This window comes from Cololabis saira, chromosome 6 (assembly GCF_033807715.1).
Source record: "Cololabis saira isolate AMF1-May2022 chromosome 6, fColSai1.1, whole genome shotgun sequence".
NCBI lineage: Eukaryota > Metazoa > Chordata > Actinopteri > Beloniformes > Belonidae > Cololabis > Cololabis saira.
Window position 1 is genome coordinate 38,658,343 of NC_084592.1, and position 17,714 is coordinate 38,676,056.

At 44.0% G+C, this 17,714-nt stretch overlaps 1 protein-coding gene across 2 annotated transcripts in view; it reads right to left on the reverse strand.

Moving 5' to 3' along the window:
* The window catches only part of parp4 (poly (ADP-ribose) polymerase family, member 4), a 29,629-nt gene extending 16,244 nt beyond the window's left edge, over nt 1-13,385 (reverse strand). For both annotated transcript variants that reach the window (XM_061724091.1, XM_061724090.1), the window contains exons 1-22: nt 13,261-13,385; nt 11,733-11,859; nt 11,414-11,633; nt 11,118-11,238; nt 10,788-10,866; nt 10,605-10,703; nt 9,198-9,356; nt 6,288-6,425; nt 6,020-6,190; nt 5,494-5,645; nt 5,274-5,405; nt 4,103-4,201; nt 3,792-3,975; nt 3,512-3,653; nt 2,531-2,673; nt 2,320-2,451; nt 2,142-2,228; nt 1,899-2,063; nt 1,702-1,748; nt 651-732; nt 310-447; nt 35-224 (exon numbers count right to left, since the gene is read on the reverse strand). In XM_061724091.1, the coding sequence (XP_061580075.1) occupies nt 35-224; nt 310-447; nt 651-732; nt 1,702-1,748; nt 1,899-2,063; nt 2,142-2,228; nt 2,320-2,451; nt 2,531-2,673; nt 3,512-3,653; nt 3,792-3,975; nt 4,103-4,201; nt 5,274-5,405; nt 5,494-5,645; nt 6,020-6,190; nt 6,288-6,425; nt 9,198-9,356; nt 10,605-10,703; nt 10,788-10,866; nt 11,118-11,238; nt 11,414-11,633; nt 11,733-11,858 (2,806 nt within the window). In that variant the 5' untranslated portion in view covers nt 11,859; nt 13,261-13,385. The remainder of the gene's footprint in view (nt 1-34; nt 225-309; nt 448-650; nt 733-1,701; nt 1,749-1,898; nt 2,064-2,141; nt 2,229-2,319; nt 2,452-2,530; nt 2,674-3,511; nt 3,654-3,791; nt 3,976-4,102; nt 4,202-5,273; nt 5,406-5,493; nt 5,646-6,019; nt 6,191-6,287; nt 6,426-9,197; nt 9,357-10,604; nt 10,704-10,787; nt 10,867-11,117; nt 11,239-11,413; nt 11,634-11,732; nt 11,860-13,260) is intronic.
* Between the last annotated feature and the right edge of the window lie 4,329 nt (nt 13,386-17,714).

Below are 17,714 nucleotides of genomic sequence, written 5' to 3' on the forward strand. Positions count from 1 at the left end.
TTCGTTTTTGTCTCATCGACCTTGTATCACCAACCTGTGCCAAACAAAACCACGTTGAGTCTGCAGTTGCCGCCGAGATTCCTGAGAACCTGCAGGGCGATTCTGCGGGCGTGCTGGAGCGACCCCCCTCTCATGGACTCGGACGTGTCCAGCAACAAGATGACTTCCTCGGCTGCTGAACCGGAGCCCATTTCGAAGTCTGGGTAGAAAACCAGCATGCAGGCCTGCAGGGGAGAGCAGGAGAAGGTCTAAGAAAGACTCGCTGGACCATCCCAGGAGCAGCGAGGAGAGGCAGACAGACGGACGGACCTGACTGTCCTTGTCGGGGTGTTTCTCCACCCACATCCTGGGAAGGTGGACCTCAGACAGGCTGATGGACAGCTGGAAACCGTCTGGACCCAGGACCTGATCCGGGAGCACGCTGACCACTGCCTTACACTCAGTCTTCTGCATCAGCAAAAGTAAAACTGATCACATCATTTACAACAGAACCGATGGTTAGCTAGGAAAAATGAAGTTATTTTCTACAAGAGAAAGTGCAACATTAGCATCAAAACCTCCATTGTTTGATTTGACGCTCTACTTGTGACATTAAGTCAGTCACGTGACGGTAAAGTCGCGAGAGTTAAGTGGAAGAAGACCGCCGTCACCTTCATCTTGACTTTGTGAGTGATGCAGCGCAGACCGGAGATCTCGTGGGGCATCTCAACCGACACGTCCAGTGTGAACTCTCTTCAAGACAGAAATGACACAATGAGCATCTCAACACACCTAGTGCATGACCAGCCACAACGTGAGGAGGAGATGCTGATAACAGTGGAGAATAGGGGTGGGCAAAAATATCGATATGGCAATATATCGCGATACTTTTCCAGCCGATTCAATATCGATATTCAAAATTTTAATATCGATTTTTTTCCCATTATATCACCCAGTGCTCCTACCTAAGTGACAGTCCTAGGCATTGCCACTCTCTACCAACCCTGGGAGGGCCCTGCACTGAGCTCAGGTTTTATTTCACGTTTTATTTCATTTTATAATTTATTTTTTATATAACACAATTGCCTGTCCTTAAAAAATGAAAAATAATGGACAGGTTTATTTATTTATGGATTTATATCTATACTGACTGATCACTGTGCCTGTCCTTGGTTTTAGTACCCATCTTTCTTGTGTTTATTATCATTTGCCACATAATTAAAGCAACCTCATACTAAATTTAATGTTAATTTCATATGATGTAAATAATATGAAAAACATATACAAATAAGTTGTAACTTTAGCTTGTATAGTTATAATAAAACATTGTTTTGACTCAGTTTGTCCCATGAATTGTCACTATAATCTGATGAACGTGCAACTCGGATTTTAAGATCCATCACTATCATCTGATGTACATATATAAAAGTTGGATTTTAAGATGTGTAATGCATTTTTAAATTTTTCGGTGAACTATGTAGAATATAATAATCGGGATATCGCATAATCGGGATATCGCAATGTGTATCGTATCGTGGCTCAAGTATCGTGATGCGTATCGTATCGTGAGGTCCTTCCCAATACCCACCCCTAGTGGAGAAGCACCGTGACGTGAAGAGCCAACATGTGAAAACATCCTGCGGCACCTTTTACTCTGAACGCGGGATTCACTGGATCTCTGGAGGTCAAAACTGTTTAACTCTACGCGCTCATGTCACTCACTTCGAACTTGTCGCCTCATCAGTCACGCACACCTTTTCCACAGTCACCTGTCAAGTCAAAAGCAAACAAACACACATTAGTAGTCTTTTCTTTTTAAATAACAAATTTTAAATTAATTAAATGATGTAGAAGAACAAAAAGCAGAAAATAAACGGCAGCGTTTCATTCTTCAACACTTTGCTTGCTCCGCCCCTTACCTGCGTGGTCTGGTTGAGCGCTGCGCTCTCCTGCCACGGTGCCACGCTCCCGGGCAAAGAGAACAGAATGCTCCCATCTCTGACTACCAGCTCGCTCACATAAGTCACCTTGATGAGGACGGAGGCTCCGGGCGGCAGGTTTCCCACGCTGATGCTGAACACATCCTGCAGAGACAAAGACGACAACGTCAAAAAAGCTGGAGGGAGGAGTTTGGTTGGCGGTCAGAGTAACGACAGACGTACGGGGGCGTCCTGGTCCATGAGGTACGCGCCGTGACCTCGCTCGATAGCCTGTTTGTACTCCTTACGAGCCTTCTCTTTCTCCTTCACCTGGGCGGAGAAGACACGCGTACAAACACACATTAGTTCACTCTGGACTGGACTGGTGGATGTGGACAGTGCCTGGAAACAGTCCGGTTACCTTCCCGACCACGTGCTTCCCATTGATGAAAGCTTCAAATCCACACACAGCTGCAGAATCATCCAGAGGGAAGACGTACTTGGCCTCGATGGGCACAGAGCTCTGATTGGTGTACTTCTGGAAAATGACGACCTGACCGAGGACACGAGACAGGCGCTTGGGTCAGGCTTGAGATCAAATCATCCAACTAGACCCAGGACCAGTTCTTCACCTGAGAGAGCAGATCCATCAGTTTGCACTTCACGTGGACGGCCTGCAGGGGGAGCTTCTGTCCAGAGCTGTCCAGCAGTCCAGCCGTCACATCATCCAGAGGGTTTCCAACGACCTCAACGCCATCATCGTCCATGCTGACATCTGCGCACACACACACACACACACACACACACACATCAGGACATGTGGACATGCTGGCTGGAGAACAAGTCTTCAAGGGCGTCTCTGGTGGGACAAAGTGGTTGTACAGGACACGTCAAACCATAATTTAGATCAAGACCAAAATTAAGCCTCTGTTTTTGGAGGAGAGCAAGAAAAGGATCCATGTTGACGTACAAGAAAAAACTGAGCCGACACTGAGGAAGCTCAGATCTGTCGGCGTCTGCAGCAGGACGTGGTGTACTGAGGTGGGCAGCACCAGAGCCGTGGGCTGCAATCAGGTCAACAGAACGCTGGTGATCGGGCTCAAACCTGGCACTTTTGAAAGAGAGGTGGAGGGGCTCCGTTGTGGATCGCCCTTCACACCCGGGATATGGCAGTGGAGCTTCGTCTCCAGCAGCGTGAACCAGCCGCAGCGCTACGAGGACAGATGCATCCTTCCTGCCGTTTGCAGAAACGCTGCACCTCAGACAGGCAACCAGAACTCGGGGTTCTGGAGTCCCGTCGTCCTGCAAATTTAGCTAAACTTCCGTTTGCACACAGGGAACCTAAACCTTTCTGCATTCATGCTATACATCCTCAACCACAACGCCACGTGCTTTATAGCTTTCATCATTTTATTCTTTCTTATTTAGTCACTTTTTTATTGGATCCTGCCTCAAGTACTTTTACTTCAGTTACTTTTTGATAAATTATTTCCTGATGAAACAAAAGGAATTTCCCATCCATCCATCCATCCATCCATCCACCATCCGATATTCCAAAGTTTACAAGCACGTATACTGCATGATGGGATGTGGTGCACGTGTGCAGCCGTCACCTTGGTCTGGGCAGGACCGACCCGGTGGAGCTGATGTGTTGACTGCAGGACTGAAGTCCTTCAGCTCATCCCCCTCTACGTTGAACTGGACCACATACTTGAGCTTGACCTGATCGGGACTGTAGACCACGTACTCATCATCCTGGACAACACGAGGAAGCATCCAGGTGTCAGAATGACCACAAGAACTCCACATACAGGTGACGCTAACGCGTCCTCACATAGAAGCATGAGCAGCTAATCTGTGGCCCCGTTTGTTGCTACGTGCAGGCCCTCTTACCTCAAAGTCAGACGGGGTGTTGTGGGTGCGGCGGACCCCATGCACACTGTGATGGCCCTCTGGGGCCCGGGTCAGCGTCAGGTCTCTCCTATAGAGATCCCTGCACTTTCCCAGTGCAACGTCACACACGAGCAGCAGCCGAGAGCCGTCTGTCCCTCCGGGTTTGGAGTATTTCAGACTGGTGCTGTGGACACAAATGCCCCGAGGATCAAAGCAGCCCTCACATTTGTTTCATCTCAATAAACGCTGTGCTCCGGTTCATTACAATGAAAACAAAACCAGACCATCCTGGTCCAGAATTCTGCACCGACCTCATGGCGTCACTGAAGTAGATTCCACTGCCCAGATTACCGACGTCCGTTCTGTCGATCCCATGATGCTCCACACCCACACGAGGAAGCAGCAGGCCGCTGAGGACGCCATACAGACACCAATGACGGACTTGCATGTTTTATGAGGGTTATAGTTGACGAATCTGGAGATCACACATCCTCCTCTTTTGTGAGGGGTGCCTCAGGGGTCTATACTGGAGACGCTTTTATTTTGTCCAAATGTGATCACTTTAGGGCATCTAACGCTAAAGATCCATTGAACTTTTTTACTATTGTTATTCTGAAAGAACGCAGCTTTACTTTCCATGATGTTTTGGTCCTTGGCGTTTGCAGCAAGAGGTTGTATATCTTCTTTGTCTGTCGTGGAGGGTACATCCATTATGGGAGGGGCCAGTGACTTCAAGACAAGACAGGCCCTGTTCTGGAGCCTCTGGATCTCCCTTCGAGGATTAATAACCTATTCTTTTAAGTGAATGTTCAGAAGATTTTCAAATGTATCTACTATAAATATGTAAATATTTATTAATTAGATTTGGGGCCTCTGAAGTACACACATAAATACTACACCTCTGCTACAAAGAATAATTCAGAGGGCTGAAGGTTGATGTAAGGTAACATCTTGGAGTAGAGGTGGATCATAATAGATCCCCAAGCGCTAGCGATGAGTCTTTATCTTTATATTGTAGCTGTGTTCTTTTATAGATGCATCCATTTTTGTGAAAGATAATAATTGTGGATGAGAGAATAATCGGAGGTGACTACTAAACCAGAGACTCCAACATAGCGTTATCTTGTCACCTTGTATGAGTTATCCTCAGCCTAAAAATATGTAATTTAGGGGGCAGTGTTCTGTGACATCACAGACCCAGACCGGAGTAGATTTATCCAGCTTCTTTATATTAATTTCTATCTACAGATTCACAACTTGCTGCATTGCTGTACCTCTGAACTGGGCAGGACAGAACAGCTATTTAAACAGGAAAAGGGGTGGAGTGGAGGACTGACTCCACCCTTAAATAGGAGAAAAGGAGTCCTTTGATCATGTTATGGTCTTTAAAATTAACATTTCAGCAAACTGTCAGATTGTAGAGAAGGAATAGGGAAGTGTCTCTTTTAAGCAGCTGATGGTATTCTGTGTGTTTGAGCTCACCGAGACAAGATTCCTACAAAGTTTTTGGAGGAAGACGAGTGGAGGAGCGGCTTAATGTTCCCAAGATCACTTTTAAAAGTCTGAAGCTCCACCCCCCTGCTGACACGCATAATCTTCTGGATCTGCACCGGGCTGCAACACAAGTGTGAAAGATTTAGTTTCAAAGCTCGTCACCATGTCTGAGAGAAATCTGCATTCCTCTTGTCAAAAGCCCTCCGACCTGCCGTGCAGCCGGCGGGAGACGTCCTGGAACTCTGAGCTGTCAGGCGCGACGGCCTCGATGCTGCACCTCAGAGCGCGGTGCTTCCCCAGTGAGGACGGCACAGAGGTCCACAGGTTCATCTCATTCACATTCAGAACATCTCGGATCAGCTGGAAAGAAGATAAAAAGACCGAATGATGGCATTGTGAATGCAGGCTCAGTGTGTAATCCCATGGTTACCAACTCTTTTCTATCCTTCAATCAAAATTAATCTCAAAAACACTACTCAGTCACCACGGAAACAGTCATGTACAGTAGCCACTTCAGAAATTAGATTGTGCTTCTTCAAATTTGGATTAAATGTTTTAAGTAAAGAAGAGAACATGATCCGTCAGCTGTTTCCAATCTTTCCTCTGGTTTGTTTCTAACTCTCTAATCTGACGGCTGCACGTCTCACGTCGTCATCCCTCCGTGTTGACCGGAGGTTTAGCTTGATGCGTCCTACAGCAGCAGACATGCATGCGTCGTGGAGAGCTTGTGGTACCTGACAGAGATCCAGCTTCTGAGAGAGAAACCTGGCGCTGGGGGGCGAGGCGCAGGGCTCTCTATGAGGCAGCAGGGTGTAGACATCGTCCAGGAGAGACGAGGCCTCCGCCTGGTTCCCCGCCCTCAGCTGCTTCTGAGTCTGAAGCAGCAAGCCCTCCGCCCTGCTGACCTACGCACACGTACAGACACACACACACACGCACCAAGTTGGAAGTCTTGTGTTGCTTTCAGCTCATTTTTAATATCAGTCCAGAGAAAACCCTCACATCGTTGAGGCTGAGCTTGTCCAGTGAAACTCGAAGGATGTTGCCGAGACAGCCCAGAGACTCCGCCCACAGCAGCTCCACAAACACGCCCACTTCCTGTGACAGGCTCCCTGTGTTCAGCTTCTCCTCCAGCAGCAGCTGTCGATCAAAAAAAATCAAACAAAAAAAAGTTGATTCCTTGTGTCTGAAACATCTTTGCCCACTCAGAACAGAACGCGGGTGTTTTGGCAAGTCTACAGAAACAGAACCGCTACGCCTATGTCCTGATGGATGGACAGCACAGCCTTCAACACAGCGTGCTAGAGTTTATTACTCCAAATGCTCCAAATCATGCAAATACAATGTCAATTAAACGTTTGGTTAGTATTTTTTTTCCAATTGTCCCGTCAGTCCACGTCACATGAATCTCCGGTTCGGTTGATTGCGAGATGAGCCAAACTGACGGGAAACTACCTATAAGGAGGTTGGAAAATTGGATATTACACGTGAAATTGAACGAGATCATCGCCCTGTGAAAGGATTCATGTCATTCAGATCGCAGGCGGGTTCGTTCAGATGAAGGTGTCATGAGCAAACTCCCTGTCAGGCAAACTCACCGAATTAAGTGAGCAGTTGTGAAATATGTATGATGAGTAACAGATGGGCAGAGGTGGACAGAGTACTCGACCCCAGTACTTGAGTAAGAGTACAAATACTACTGGTCAAAATTTACTCCGTTACAAGTAAAAGTAGCTCAGTCAAAATATTTCTCGAGTAAGAGTAGAAAAGTACTTGCTTTTAAAAAGGTACTTAAGTATCCAAAAGTAAATGCTTTTAAATTTACTTTAAGTAAAAGTAAAAGTAAGAGTAAATTTCTTATTTTCCACATCAGTAAATTACTATATTTTTTCTAAATTAATTTAAGGATCTTTTAACTCTTGTTTCTGAGAATTAACTCTCTCAAACCAGCTGCACTGATGTGCTGCTTTTAGAACCACAATGTTATATAAAACCTGCAGAAACACCAAAAACAAATCAAATGAATGGGATCATAAGCAGCAGATGATGCAGAGTTTATTAACAATCATGAACTGAAACCAAATGAACCTGACAAACGCAGGCTACTTTGGCGGTATCGTTTTGAGGAGGCTTGACGTATTTCCGCTTTACGTACATCCCAGTGGAGAGCGTGCACTGTGATAGGTCTCCTCCTTTGACAAAAACAGCTTGTGTCCAATAGGATTTTAGGGAAGAAGAAAAAAGAACAGACCTGAAAGTAACAAGTACTTTTCAGCCTTCGTAGAAATGTACTCGAGTAAAAGTAAAAATATTTGTCTTGGAAATGTATTCAAGTAAGAGTAATAAGTACCAAAGAAATCTAATACTCAAGTAAAGTACAAATCCTCTGGATATGTACTTAAGTACAGTACTCAAGTAAATTTACTCCGTTACTGTCCACCACTGCAGATGGGTAGTTATTTATTTATTTATTTAAACCTTTATTTGACCAGGTGAAAGTTTGATAAGCTGCTGGTGCTTCTGGAGTCCCGGAAATGTCTCGATGCAGGACCCCCCAGAGGCTTGAGGATGTATGTAAACAACAATGCCTACAAAGAAAAACAACTGCAGTGGGCGGATGCAGTGGATGAATGCAGTGCTACACCGGACGGCACAGATAGATTGAGCTCTGGATAGTTGGTGGATGACCACCACGTCCCAGCGAGGTGGCAACGTCAGCAGGGAGGTGGTGGAGTGATGTTCAGGGCTGGAACCACAGGAAGAGAGTTGGTAGGACTCTTAAAAGCGCCTGAAGGTGTCAAAATAACCTACGTTCCCATAGTAACGTCCTTAAAAGGAGGCTCAGCAAGGGTGAGACTATAGGACGACCTGGGTTGATGACATCATGAATGATGCCGCTATTTGTTTAAAATTCAGGGCTGTTTGTAGGCATGCCGGTTGTCTGATGCTGATTTCTAAAACATGGCCGGTGACAGACCGGAGTAAACGTCCGCCACACACGTCTCTCACCACACGTTAGGGCTGGGCGATATATCGAGATTTTAATATATATCGATATATTTTCAAACGCGATATGGTACGAGACTATATCGTTTATATCGATTATTAAAAAAAAAAAAAAAATCTTTTTTTTTTTTTTACGATTTTGATATAGCTTATTTTGTGACAAATTGACGTTTTATTTGAGATTTGCACAAATGTTTTGTTATTTGCACAATTGTCAACCTCAGTGGAAAAGTCTGCCTGTTACTGTCTACATTGTAGTAATTGCACAGTGTATTTTAATGTAATTGTTATGCAGGAAAGGGATATTTGTTTTATTTTATTCAAGAAGCATTTTTATTCTATGCAGGCAGTTTATTTTTATTTCATTTGTTTTATAAATTTGACATTGTGCAGACCTCTGTTAATAAAGGAACCTGTGTGACATTTGGCACGAGGCTTTGTATTAAAACTGACTGTTTTTTTAAGGGTTTGCCTCAGAAAAAAATGAAGCTGACAGAGATGCTAACAGAGATGCTAACAGAGATGCTATGCTATAATGCCCAGGGGGAAACCCCAATTATGGCACAGAAAAAATATCGAGATATATATCGAGTATCGCCATTTAGCTAGAAAATATCGAGATATGACTTTTGGTCCATATCGCCCAGCCCTACCACACGTCTATAATAAATAAATGTTCAGTTACATCAAGACTGTACTGAGGAACGAAGGGGTCAGAACGAACTGCGTGAATCACTGCCAGATGACCCAACACAGAACCAAAGAACCACCCGAACTGCTCAACCGAGACTGGACTGGACCTGGAGGGACGGAGCGGGGAGGTCACATGACAGGGAACGCACCAGGCCCTGATTTCACCCGACTCGGCTGTGTTTGTATGTTTTCCCATCGGGTAGGGAGTCAAACCTGCTGCAGGGGGGCGGAGCCCAGGTCAAGGACCTGCGGCGGGGGGCTGCTTCTCTCCTGCAGACCTGAAGCTTCCAGGGAGTCCCTCAGAGCCTCATAGACATCCAGAGCTTCCTCGGAGGTGGACGCAAACACCAGCTGGTCTTTGACTGCCGGTTTCTGTCGGAACAAGCAGAAGCATGGATCCATGTTTTCTTTCATTCGGATAATGTGGATAATCCTGGTTCAAGGGAAACACAAACAGTAATTCTCTGATTTACTTTGACTTTTATTTCTTTGCTGACAGTTTGAACCAAAGAAATGAAACATTTTCGCTTATCAGCTTCACTTTTATTTGTTAATACACGTCCAACATTGGGTCATTTTCCACCAACGAAGGAGTTTAAAAAGTTAAAAGACTAATTCAGAGTTGAGACAAACCCCGAGTGTCTGGTTTCTATGGAGCTAGAACAGTCTCAGTAGTCACAAATGCACAGGATGATTTGCAAATGCACAGGACAATTCACACGTGCGTAGGACAAGATACACAAATGTATTTCTAATGCACACACAAATATAACCTGATTTACAGAGGGTTTTTGGTCTGTGGACTTCGCTGCATTTGTTTGTGAATTTTGTGACTCCCCTAACTTGAGACTCCCCACTGACAGACTCAATGATCTGCAACCAGATATCCTTGTCTCCAATCATAAGAACGTACCCCACATGGGGGACAATATACTCATAATCCAATCACATTAACTCATTTAAACCACGCATTATGCATGTGAATATCAGTCAGTTCAACATGGCTTCGAGCTAGGACAGGAATCGTCTGTGCATTTTTGAATCGGTCTGTGCATTTGTGACTATTGAGACTGTTCTAGCTCCATAGGTTTCACATCAGTGTACTGGAACTGTAAGAAACCGTTTCAGCTTGATGAAGGAAAGAGAAGAGGGAGAGGAAGTCGGGCTTCACTGAACCAGACCTGCTCTCGCCCAGGTCTGTACAGAGCAGGTGACAAAGGTAACAGAACCAAATACGAGTTATCTCAGATTGTCAACGAGCCTTGAGTCAACCCTCTTTGTCGTGATTATGTTATCTCGCTATCTGAAACAGGAAATAATGTCGAGGGTTCGTTGCAGCCCGGGCGGCGTTGCCATCTCTGGACTTGGAGGCCTCTGGATTATAAACCCAACAGCCAGATGCCGTGACGGTTCAGGTTGCTTCAGTGCTCTTGGCAAAGCTCACTTCCACTGTGCTGGCAGCATTAACACAGAAAAGTAACAACACAAGACATCTTGTCCAGCGGACATCCGCACAGGTTTCAACAAGATCACGTCCAACCACATTCAGAGATGAGCACGGACGGACCGCAGCAGACTGAGTGCTACGACCTGCACAGGTAAGCAGCACTGACATCCTACCTCCGTAGCCGTGGCATGCCTGCAGGTTCTGACCACCCGGTAGTGCCGTCCCTCCTCTGCTGCGACACTCTGCAGCTCCAGAACACAACAGCTGTTCGGCTGCAGAGAAAAACATGCACACACAGCGGTCAGCGCAGCACCACATCAACAGGACGGCCACCGAGCTCAGAAGTTCTGCTTCACCTGCTCGAAGACGGAATACTTGGCCACTTGGAAACAGTCAGGAAACGGTGGGAGATCGAGGTCCGTTTCAGCGTAGATCCTGCAAGTAAGCGACAAGGAGCATCGTTTTACACAAACACTGACGCAAATCTAAATCCAAAATGTTCAGCAAGTGTTGGCGGATGAACCGGCACGTATATCAGCTGGAGATTCCCAGACATGTTGGATGATGTTTTATTAAAAAAGGCCAACAATCAGCTCGATTATTCAGTACGTGTCCGTCAAGACTCCGAGAGTCCAGACGAGGGTTAGTGTGATGTAACACTTCAGGAGAACGACGCTCGCCCTCACCTCAACTTCTGCAGATCAAATCCGGCTCGCTCCGGAGTCTCTGGTCTCAGAGTAGGACCGCGAGGAGCGGCGCGCTCTCCAGATCGATCAGCGGCTGCATCAGTCTGCAGGACTTTGGACTCTAGATAGCGGAGATCATCAATTACTTACATGAAATCCGGAAGTTTTTCTACTTCATTGCTGTGTTTTCTGTTATTTTCTGACATGTTTACTGTGTTTACATGAAACGCTGCATAACCTGACCTCCTGATAAGACTTTCCTTAGGAAATGTTTGGACCTCTTCTATCCCATATACCTTTATGAGGGGTGAGAGACCGCCTCCGTGGCGGGCAGAGAAGAGGAGCTGCTGAAAAAGATGAAGTGTCCAGCTTGTATTTATCTACAGGAAGAAGAACCCCTCTCTCCACACAATGGTGCACATAAGCCACATCCACCACCGGCGTCTGGTGCTTCTGGATGCTGCGCAACCGGTTGGAGCTCAGGCTGGACACGTCACCGGTCACCACCAGAGAGCACTGCGGGAAATGTAGAGGGAGCATGAGCATGATGGGATTTGTGTTAAACAGAAGGACACGTGTGTTGCCATGTCTCAGACATCATGGTTATTCATAGACCTGCTTGTTAATCACGAAGGAGATGCTGCCACCGCTCTCCGTCACCGCAGCTTTCAGCTTCTTCTTCTCCTTGAAGGACAAACCTTTCAGCTCCAGAAGAACTGAGCAGTTCTCAAACACGGCCATGCTGGAAACCAGAGAGGATGTGGGCAGTTATGATGGTCCAGAGGACGGGACACCCAACAACTTCTCACAACTTTAAATTGAGTTCAGGGCACGTGGGAAACGCTGGCTTTGTTTTGAGAGCCCAAAGCAGTTAAAAACAACAATATCAATTCTGTATGATTTAGCTAGATTTCAGCATAAATAAAATAAAATAAGAATTTCCAGAATCACAAACTGTGTTATATATATTTTTATGGGATCCTTATGGGATGATTGTGGTTTTTAATTTGGACCTGGCCTAACCATAACTGTCAAGTCTCCCGTTTTGGCCGGGAAACTACTGTATTTACCCTTCTCTCCCGCCGTCCTCCCGTATTAGTATTTTCCCGTAAATTTCCCATTTTATAATATAATAATTTTTAAAAAGGATTATTGTGCCTCTACAAACTGAATTGTCACTAACATCGCGAGAACTGCCCCCTGCTGTGCCCTGGGTGGCAGTTGTCACGAGGTTAGTGGCGACAACGGAAGCAAACTCGGAGCAACAGATCAGAGATGGATGGATGTAACAAGAGAGAAGAGTTCTGCTAAAAAAGCAAAGACTTTATGTAAATATTTCTAAAAATGGGAGCCAGAGTCCCACATGAGTGAAAATGACAAATTAAAAGAAAATGTTAATGTTTCACTTGAAGACAATCAATTTGTATATAAACTGAAAATATTTAAAACAAATAAATGTGCTTTAATTCCCCTTTGTGTTTTCATTTAGGCTCTATTATAGGAATTGCATACATAGGAATGTCCACAGCATTTCAGTGTCAACAAAGGTACATAAAGAGCACATAATTGTAGTTTGTAAGTGATTGACAGGTAGATATTTTAGATTTCTTGTAAATCTGTCTTAAAATGTAATACTGGACCTCGGTTGGCCTTATTTTTAAATCCATAACTTGACAGGTATGCGTTTAACTGTCCAAAAAAACCGTTTTAACTGTTTTAACAAGCAAATTACAGTATTGTACTCTGTGTTTATGAGGTCTGAACAGCGCATTGCGGATCTTTAAATGGACCAGGTTTAAGGTGACACAAGTTTCTACAATTCAGGTGAATCGCCCTTTAACCTCCAACTTCACACCCTTCTTGTCACTTCACGTCAACAAATCCCGGAAGTAGTGCTCTAAAATGCGCTTTAAAGACGGCTTTTAGATCTCACCATGAGCAAAACAAAACAAAAAACAAAACAACTATCACAGATCGGTTTGTTTTCTATAAGCACATTAAAAGAAAAACGACATTAAAGCGTCAGAAGAGTGAAACTGTTGCTGGAAAGTGGACGACAGTGCGTTTTCCGTCACTGCACAGTTCGCTTTAACAAGAGACAGACTGAAGTGGCATGACTGAGATGAGATGCAGTGTTTTTTACCTGGTTTCATTAAGAGACGGAGTTTTACTTTCGTGTCAACACGAGCACAAGCTTCTTATTACTGCTGTCAGCGTCCCCGACGAAACGCGCCGCCAGCGGAGTAAAAAACACAATCACTCGCAGCACAACACGGACTAGTTCTGGTGACATTTCAAAATAAAGGTCAAGGGGAATTAAAAAAAACTTTCCCCTTAACTAACACTCATTTTCAAATTTGTTGCCCCTCCACCGTCAGTGAAAAACACAGCCATCCTTACGCGTATTTCTATTCAAAATACAGATGCGAATAAACATGTAAAAAAAATAAATTAAAAAAATATTCTCATTAAATTATGGAATCATTTTTCAAAATGTTTCAAAATATGCTTATTTGTGGAAAAAATATGTAGTATTTGGGTTACATAAAAGCTTGTTATTTGTTTTCTTCCTAATTGTCCTTGTTTGTCAAGAACCCCAAACACAAAATTGGTTTGGCCGCTGATCAAAATTTGCAGTTATCATTTAATTCAACCATTAGAACGGTCAAAATGTCTGATCAGCACAAGTCCGGTGCTCAGAAAAGAGAAAAGAGAAGAAGAGAAGAAGAAAATAGAGGCCTCAGAGATTCTCTACACAAATATTTTAAAAAGGGTGGTGACGGTGAAGCTGGAATTAATAAAGTCAGCGTAGAGCAAGGTAAGAAACAGCCAACGTTTACCAACCTTGTAACTTAACCTAACTGGTTAGCTCTAATGTTAACGTCCATTAGTTTGTATAAAAACCTGAAGAGCAGAGGGAGAGGAGAGGAAGAAGGAGAGATCCGGGCGCAGGGGGGCCCATCTTAGATTATTTTGTCCTGGGCCCTGGCAAGACTGTCAGCTGGCCTGCATGCATAGTAGCACAACTAAATGCTGGGCGTTTGTTTTGTTTTGACTATATTTATATATACATATAATTGAGTATTATATCACTGTATTGAAAAGTTATTAAAGTAGTTACTGGTGTTTTATAAGTAAGCTTATTGAAACCCGTCTTGTTATATGTAAGAATGTATGTAAGATTCAGGGGTAGGACTCGATAAGTGGATACTTCATTCCTAGTCCGTTTCGAGCATGTTGGTGGATCCGTGAGGTCTGCCCAAGAGCTATACACATATATATATATATATATATATATATAGTTACGTCCCGGCTCGCAGGGGGAAAGGGAAGCAACATAAAACCCAGTTGGTATAAGGTAAGGTAGTTTATTGTTGACAAAGAATGCCGGAATACCGGTTAACAAAACAACAAAAGAAAAGAAACCAAACCAAGGAAGAGGGCCGGTGGGTGCTGTTTAAAACAAAAACAAAATATAACCGAAAGAGGACTCTCTAGGACAGGGGTCACCAACCCTGGTCCTCGAGGGCCGGTGTCCTGCATTAGATGTTTCCCTGCTTTAACACACCTGATTCTAATTAATCATCGTCATCAGCTTGTCATCCAGGGCTGCACAATTCTGTTAATGACACAGTCACTTGTATCATGGTGCACTGAAGCAGGGAAACATCTAAAACCTGCAGGGACACAGGCCCTCGAGGACCAGGGTTGGTGACCCCTGCTCTAGGAGCTAAAATGGATAACCAAACTAACTCAAAACCAAAAAGGAAAACAAAGGCTGTCTACACTTACTAAAACCAAAGTACAACAAAAACAGCACCCCTGCACCTAGTGTCTCTAAACATAAAAGAACTAGGTGTGGAAACTTAACGGAATCAGTCACAGTTTAAACACAAAACTAAACCCTGGCCACACAGGAAAACACAGCAAACGAAGAAACAACAAAGACCACACGGTAGCTGCTAGCTAATGTTAGCTTAACAACAGACACAACTCTGCACAACACAAAGAGGCGAGCTGTCCCACAATCAGCCGCCCAGACTGACAGCCTGGCAGGGTTTTTACAGGTGTTCCCTCCTGATTGGGCGGCTGGGATTGGCCAGCCCCAGACACGCCGCACCAATCAGGGACCCAGGTAATTGAAGTCGACGAGGAAGGAGCTGTGCAGCTTGGCAGAGGCAGGGGGAGAAAACAAATTAAAACATAACAAAAAGGAGGAAAGGGCAGCGGCCGTAACATATATATATATATATATATATATGTATATATATATATATATATATGCAACGTTGGCCGTACACATGGCCAAAAAGTGCTCTCTAGCTGTTATTAGTGATAATGTAGTATCTACCAACAAGTATTGTCGACCGTAACAAAATAGTCAGGTTTTGAAGGGTGCTTTCTCCTCCCTGCATTTTCCAGATCTTTTTTCATTTGGGATGTTGAAGGTGATCGAGTTAAATGTTTTCAACTTAATGGTTTGGCTTATATCCTGTTGCCGTAAGCAGCAACCCCAACAACTAACCTTTTTAAGAAATTCCACTTTATGTCTCATTATTCCAAAGGACCTTCTTCCTGAAGACTTTGTTGCTTATCACCTTGCATTCAATTCCAGCATGTACTTTTTTTAAATCTTTTTTTCTTCAAATAGTGAAGTCTTCCTGGATCTCCTTCCACAAGCAAAATTACCATTCAAAAGACAACAGATTATAAAATCATACAGTGATGTTCCTGGACTTTGGAGAACATCTTGAATGTCTTTGGATGTTTTCTTTGGTTCTTTGTCTAACATCCAAACTGTCCTGCTGATCAATCTGAGTTTGCATTCCTCTTGTGGCCATGTTCAGGGACCACCTTAGATATTATTAATCTGAATTTGGGCTGTTGAGTGCACAGCCTAAGTGGAGAGAACATCACTTCCCTCTTCCAGCCCCCTCCTTCAGCTGTTGGAGGTCTTGGTTCCCAGTTGGAAGCTGTCCGCCAAAATATATAATCTTTCCAGCATATCCTCAATCTCCCTCAGCACCTTCTAGCAGTTGGACATCCCCAAATCACCTTCTTATGCCTACTTATAAAAAAGAAAGTTCAAAAGAGTAGTTTTATCATTTTGTAAATAGTTCCACAGTTTGATGCAGAAATGTACACTTTCTTTGAAAATATTGGGAGAAACATTCTTCATTAATTTTTTGCTGACAAAGAAGATGAAAATTAATACAAACTGCAATCACATTCCTGTCTGTGGGATGAATAAAATGCAATAAACTAAGTTTATTCTGTTTAATCTCTCAGCAGATCATATTATTCATGGTTGATGGAGTTATAAAAGTAAATACTGACAGTTAAATGTTGCTTCAAGCTGCTTCAAATCAAATAAAAATCAAAAAACGAATCTAGATATGTCAAATCTAAACCAAAACGTTTGTTATTTTAATGGACTTAATGTCTCCAAAAGTGACAAAGTGTTGATAAGCAGCGCTCTTTTGCTGTTAATGCAGGCTTTTGCTACCATCTGCTGGATAGAAACGTTAACTGCAATCAGATAGTCACCATTTCAATAGAGTTAACTTTGTTTTATTAATTGGAATGTGAAGGTGATTCACATGAAACCGGTCACTTGGTAGACTAATCACACCTTCAACATGGCAAGATCACTCCGCCCCCCAACAAACCAGCAGTGGCCCCTCACCAAGTTCTTCAGAGTTTGAGGGGTTCATTTGCCTTCCAACCCCACCAGATTTCAGTCTGATGGGACATAAAGGTATCTGTGGGAAGAAAAATCCACAACACAGAGTCCCCACCCCACTAGGCCCAGTCGCTAACATCCCAGTACCTGATGTTCCAGGATAAACTTCCCACGTTCTTTATCCAGACCCTGAGTGGTGAGAGGTCTACTGGGAGCACAAGGAGGACATGCATCTATCTATCCATCCATTTTCTATATCCTTTGCAGGGTCACAGGGGGCTGCTGGAGCCTATCCCAGCCAATTACAGGCGAGAGGCAGGTCCACCCTGGACAGGTCGCCAGTCCATCGCAGGGCCACATACAGTATATACAACCAGACACACTCACACTCACACCGACGGGCAATTTAGAATCATCAGTTAACCTACTATACATGTTTTTGGACTGTGGGAGGAAGCCGGAGTACCCGGAGGAAACCCACGCAAGCACGGGGAGAACATACAAAAGAAAGACCCCCGCCAGGCCAGGGAGACGAACCGGGAACCTTCTTGCTGTGAGGCAACAGTGCTAACCACCAAGCCACCGTGCTGCCATGGAGGACATGAATAATGATTAATTCAAAAACATTTACTGATGTATATTTAATAATTTCTTCAGAACAAAATTTCAAAACAACAGTGAGCAGAAACAATTCCGTTTAATTCAACGTCATATGATACAAATAAATTCACATCAGAGGTAATCTCAAGACACTTCCTGAAACTAAAATAATTAAGTTTCACTAATTAAACATTTGGCTGACTTAATGGTATACTTTACAGCAACAATATTTGTCAAAACTTAATTTAAAGGAACATTTAATTAGTTTTAAGAAGTATTATCTAGCTCTTGTGGTGGTCTCCTGTCCCTACTAT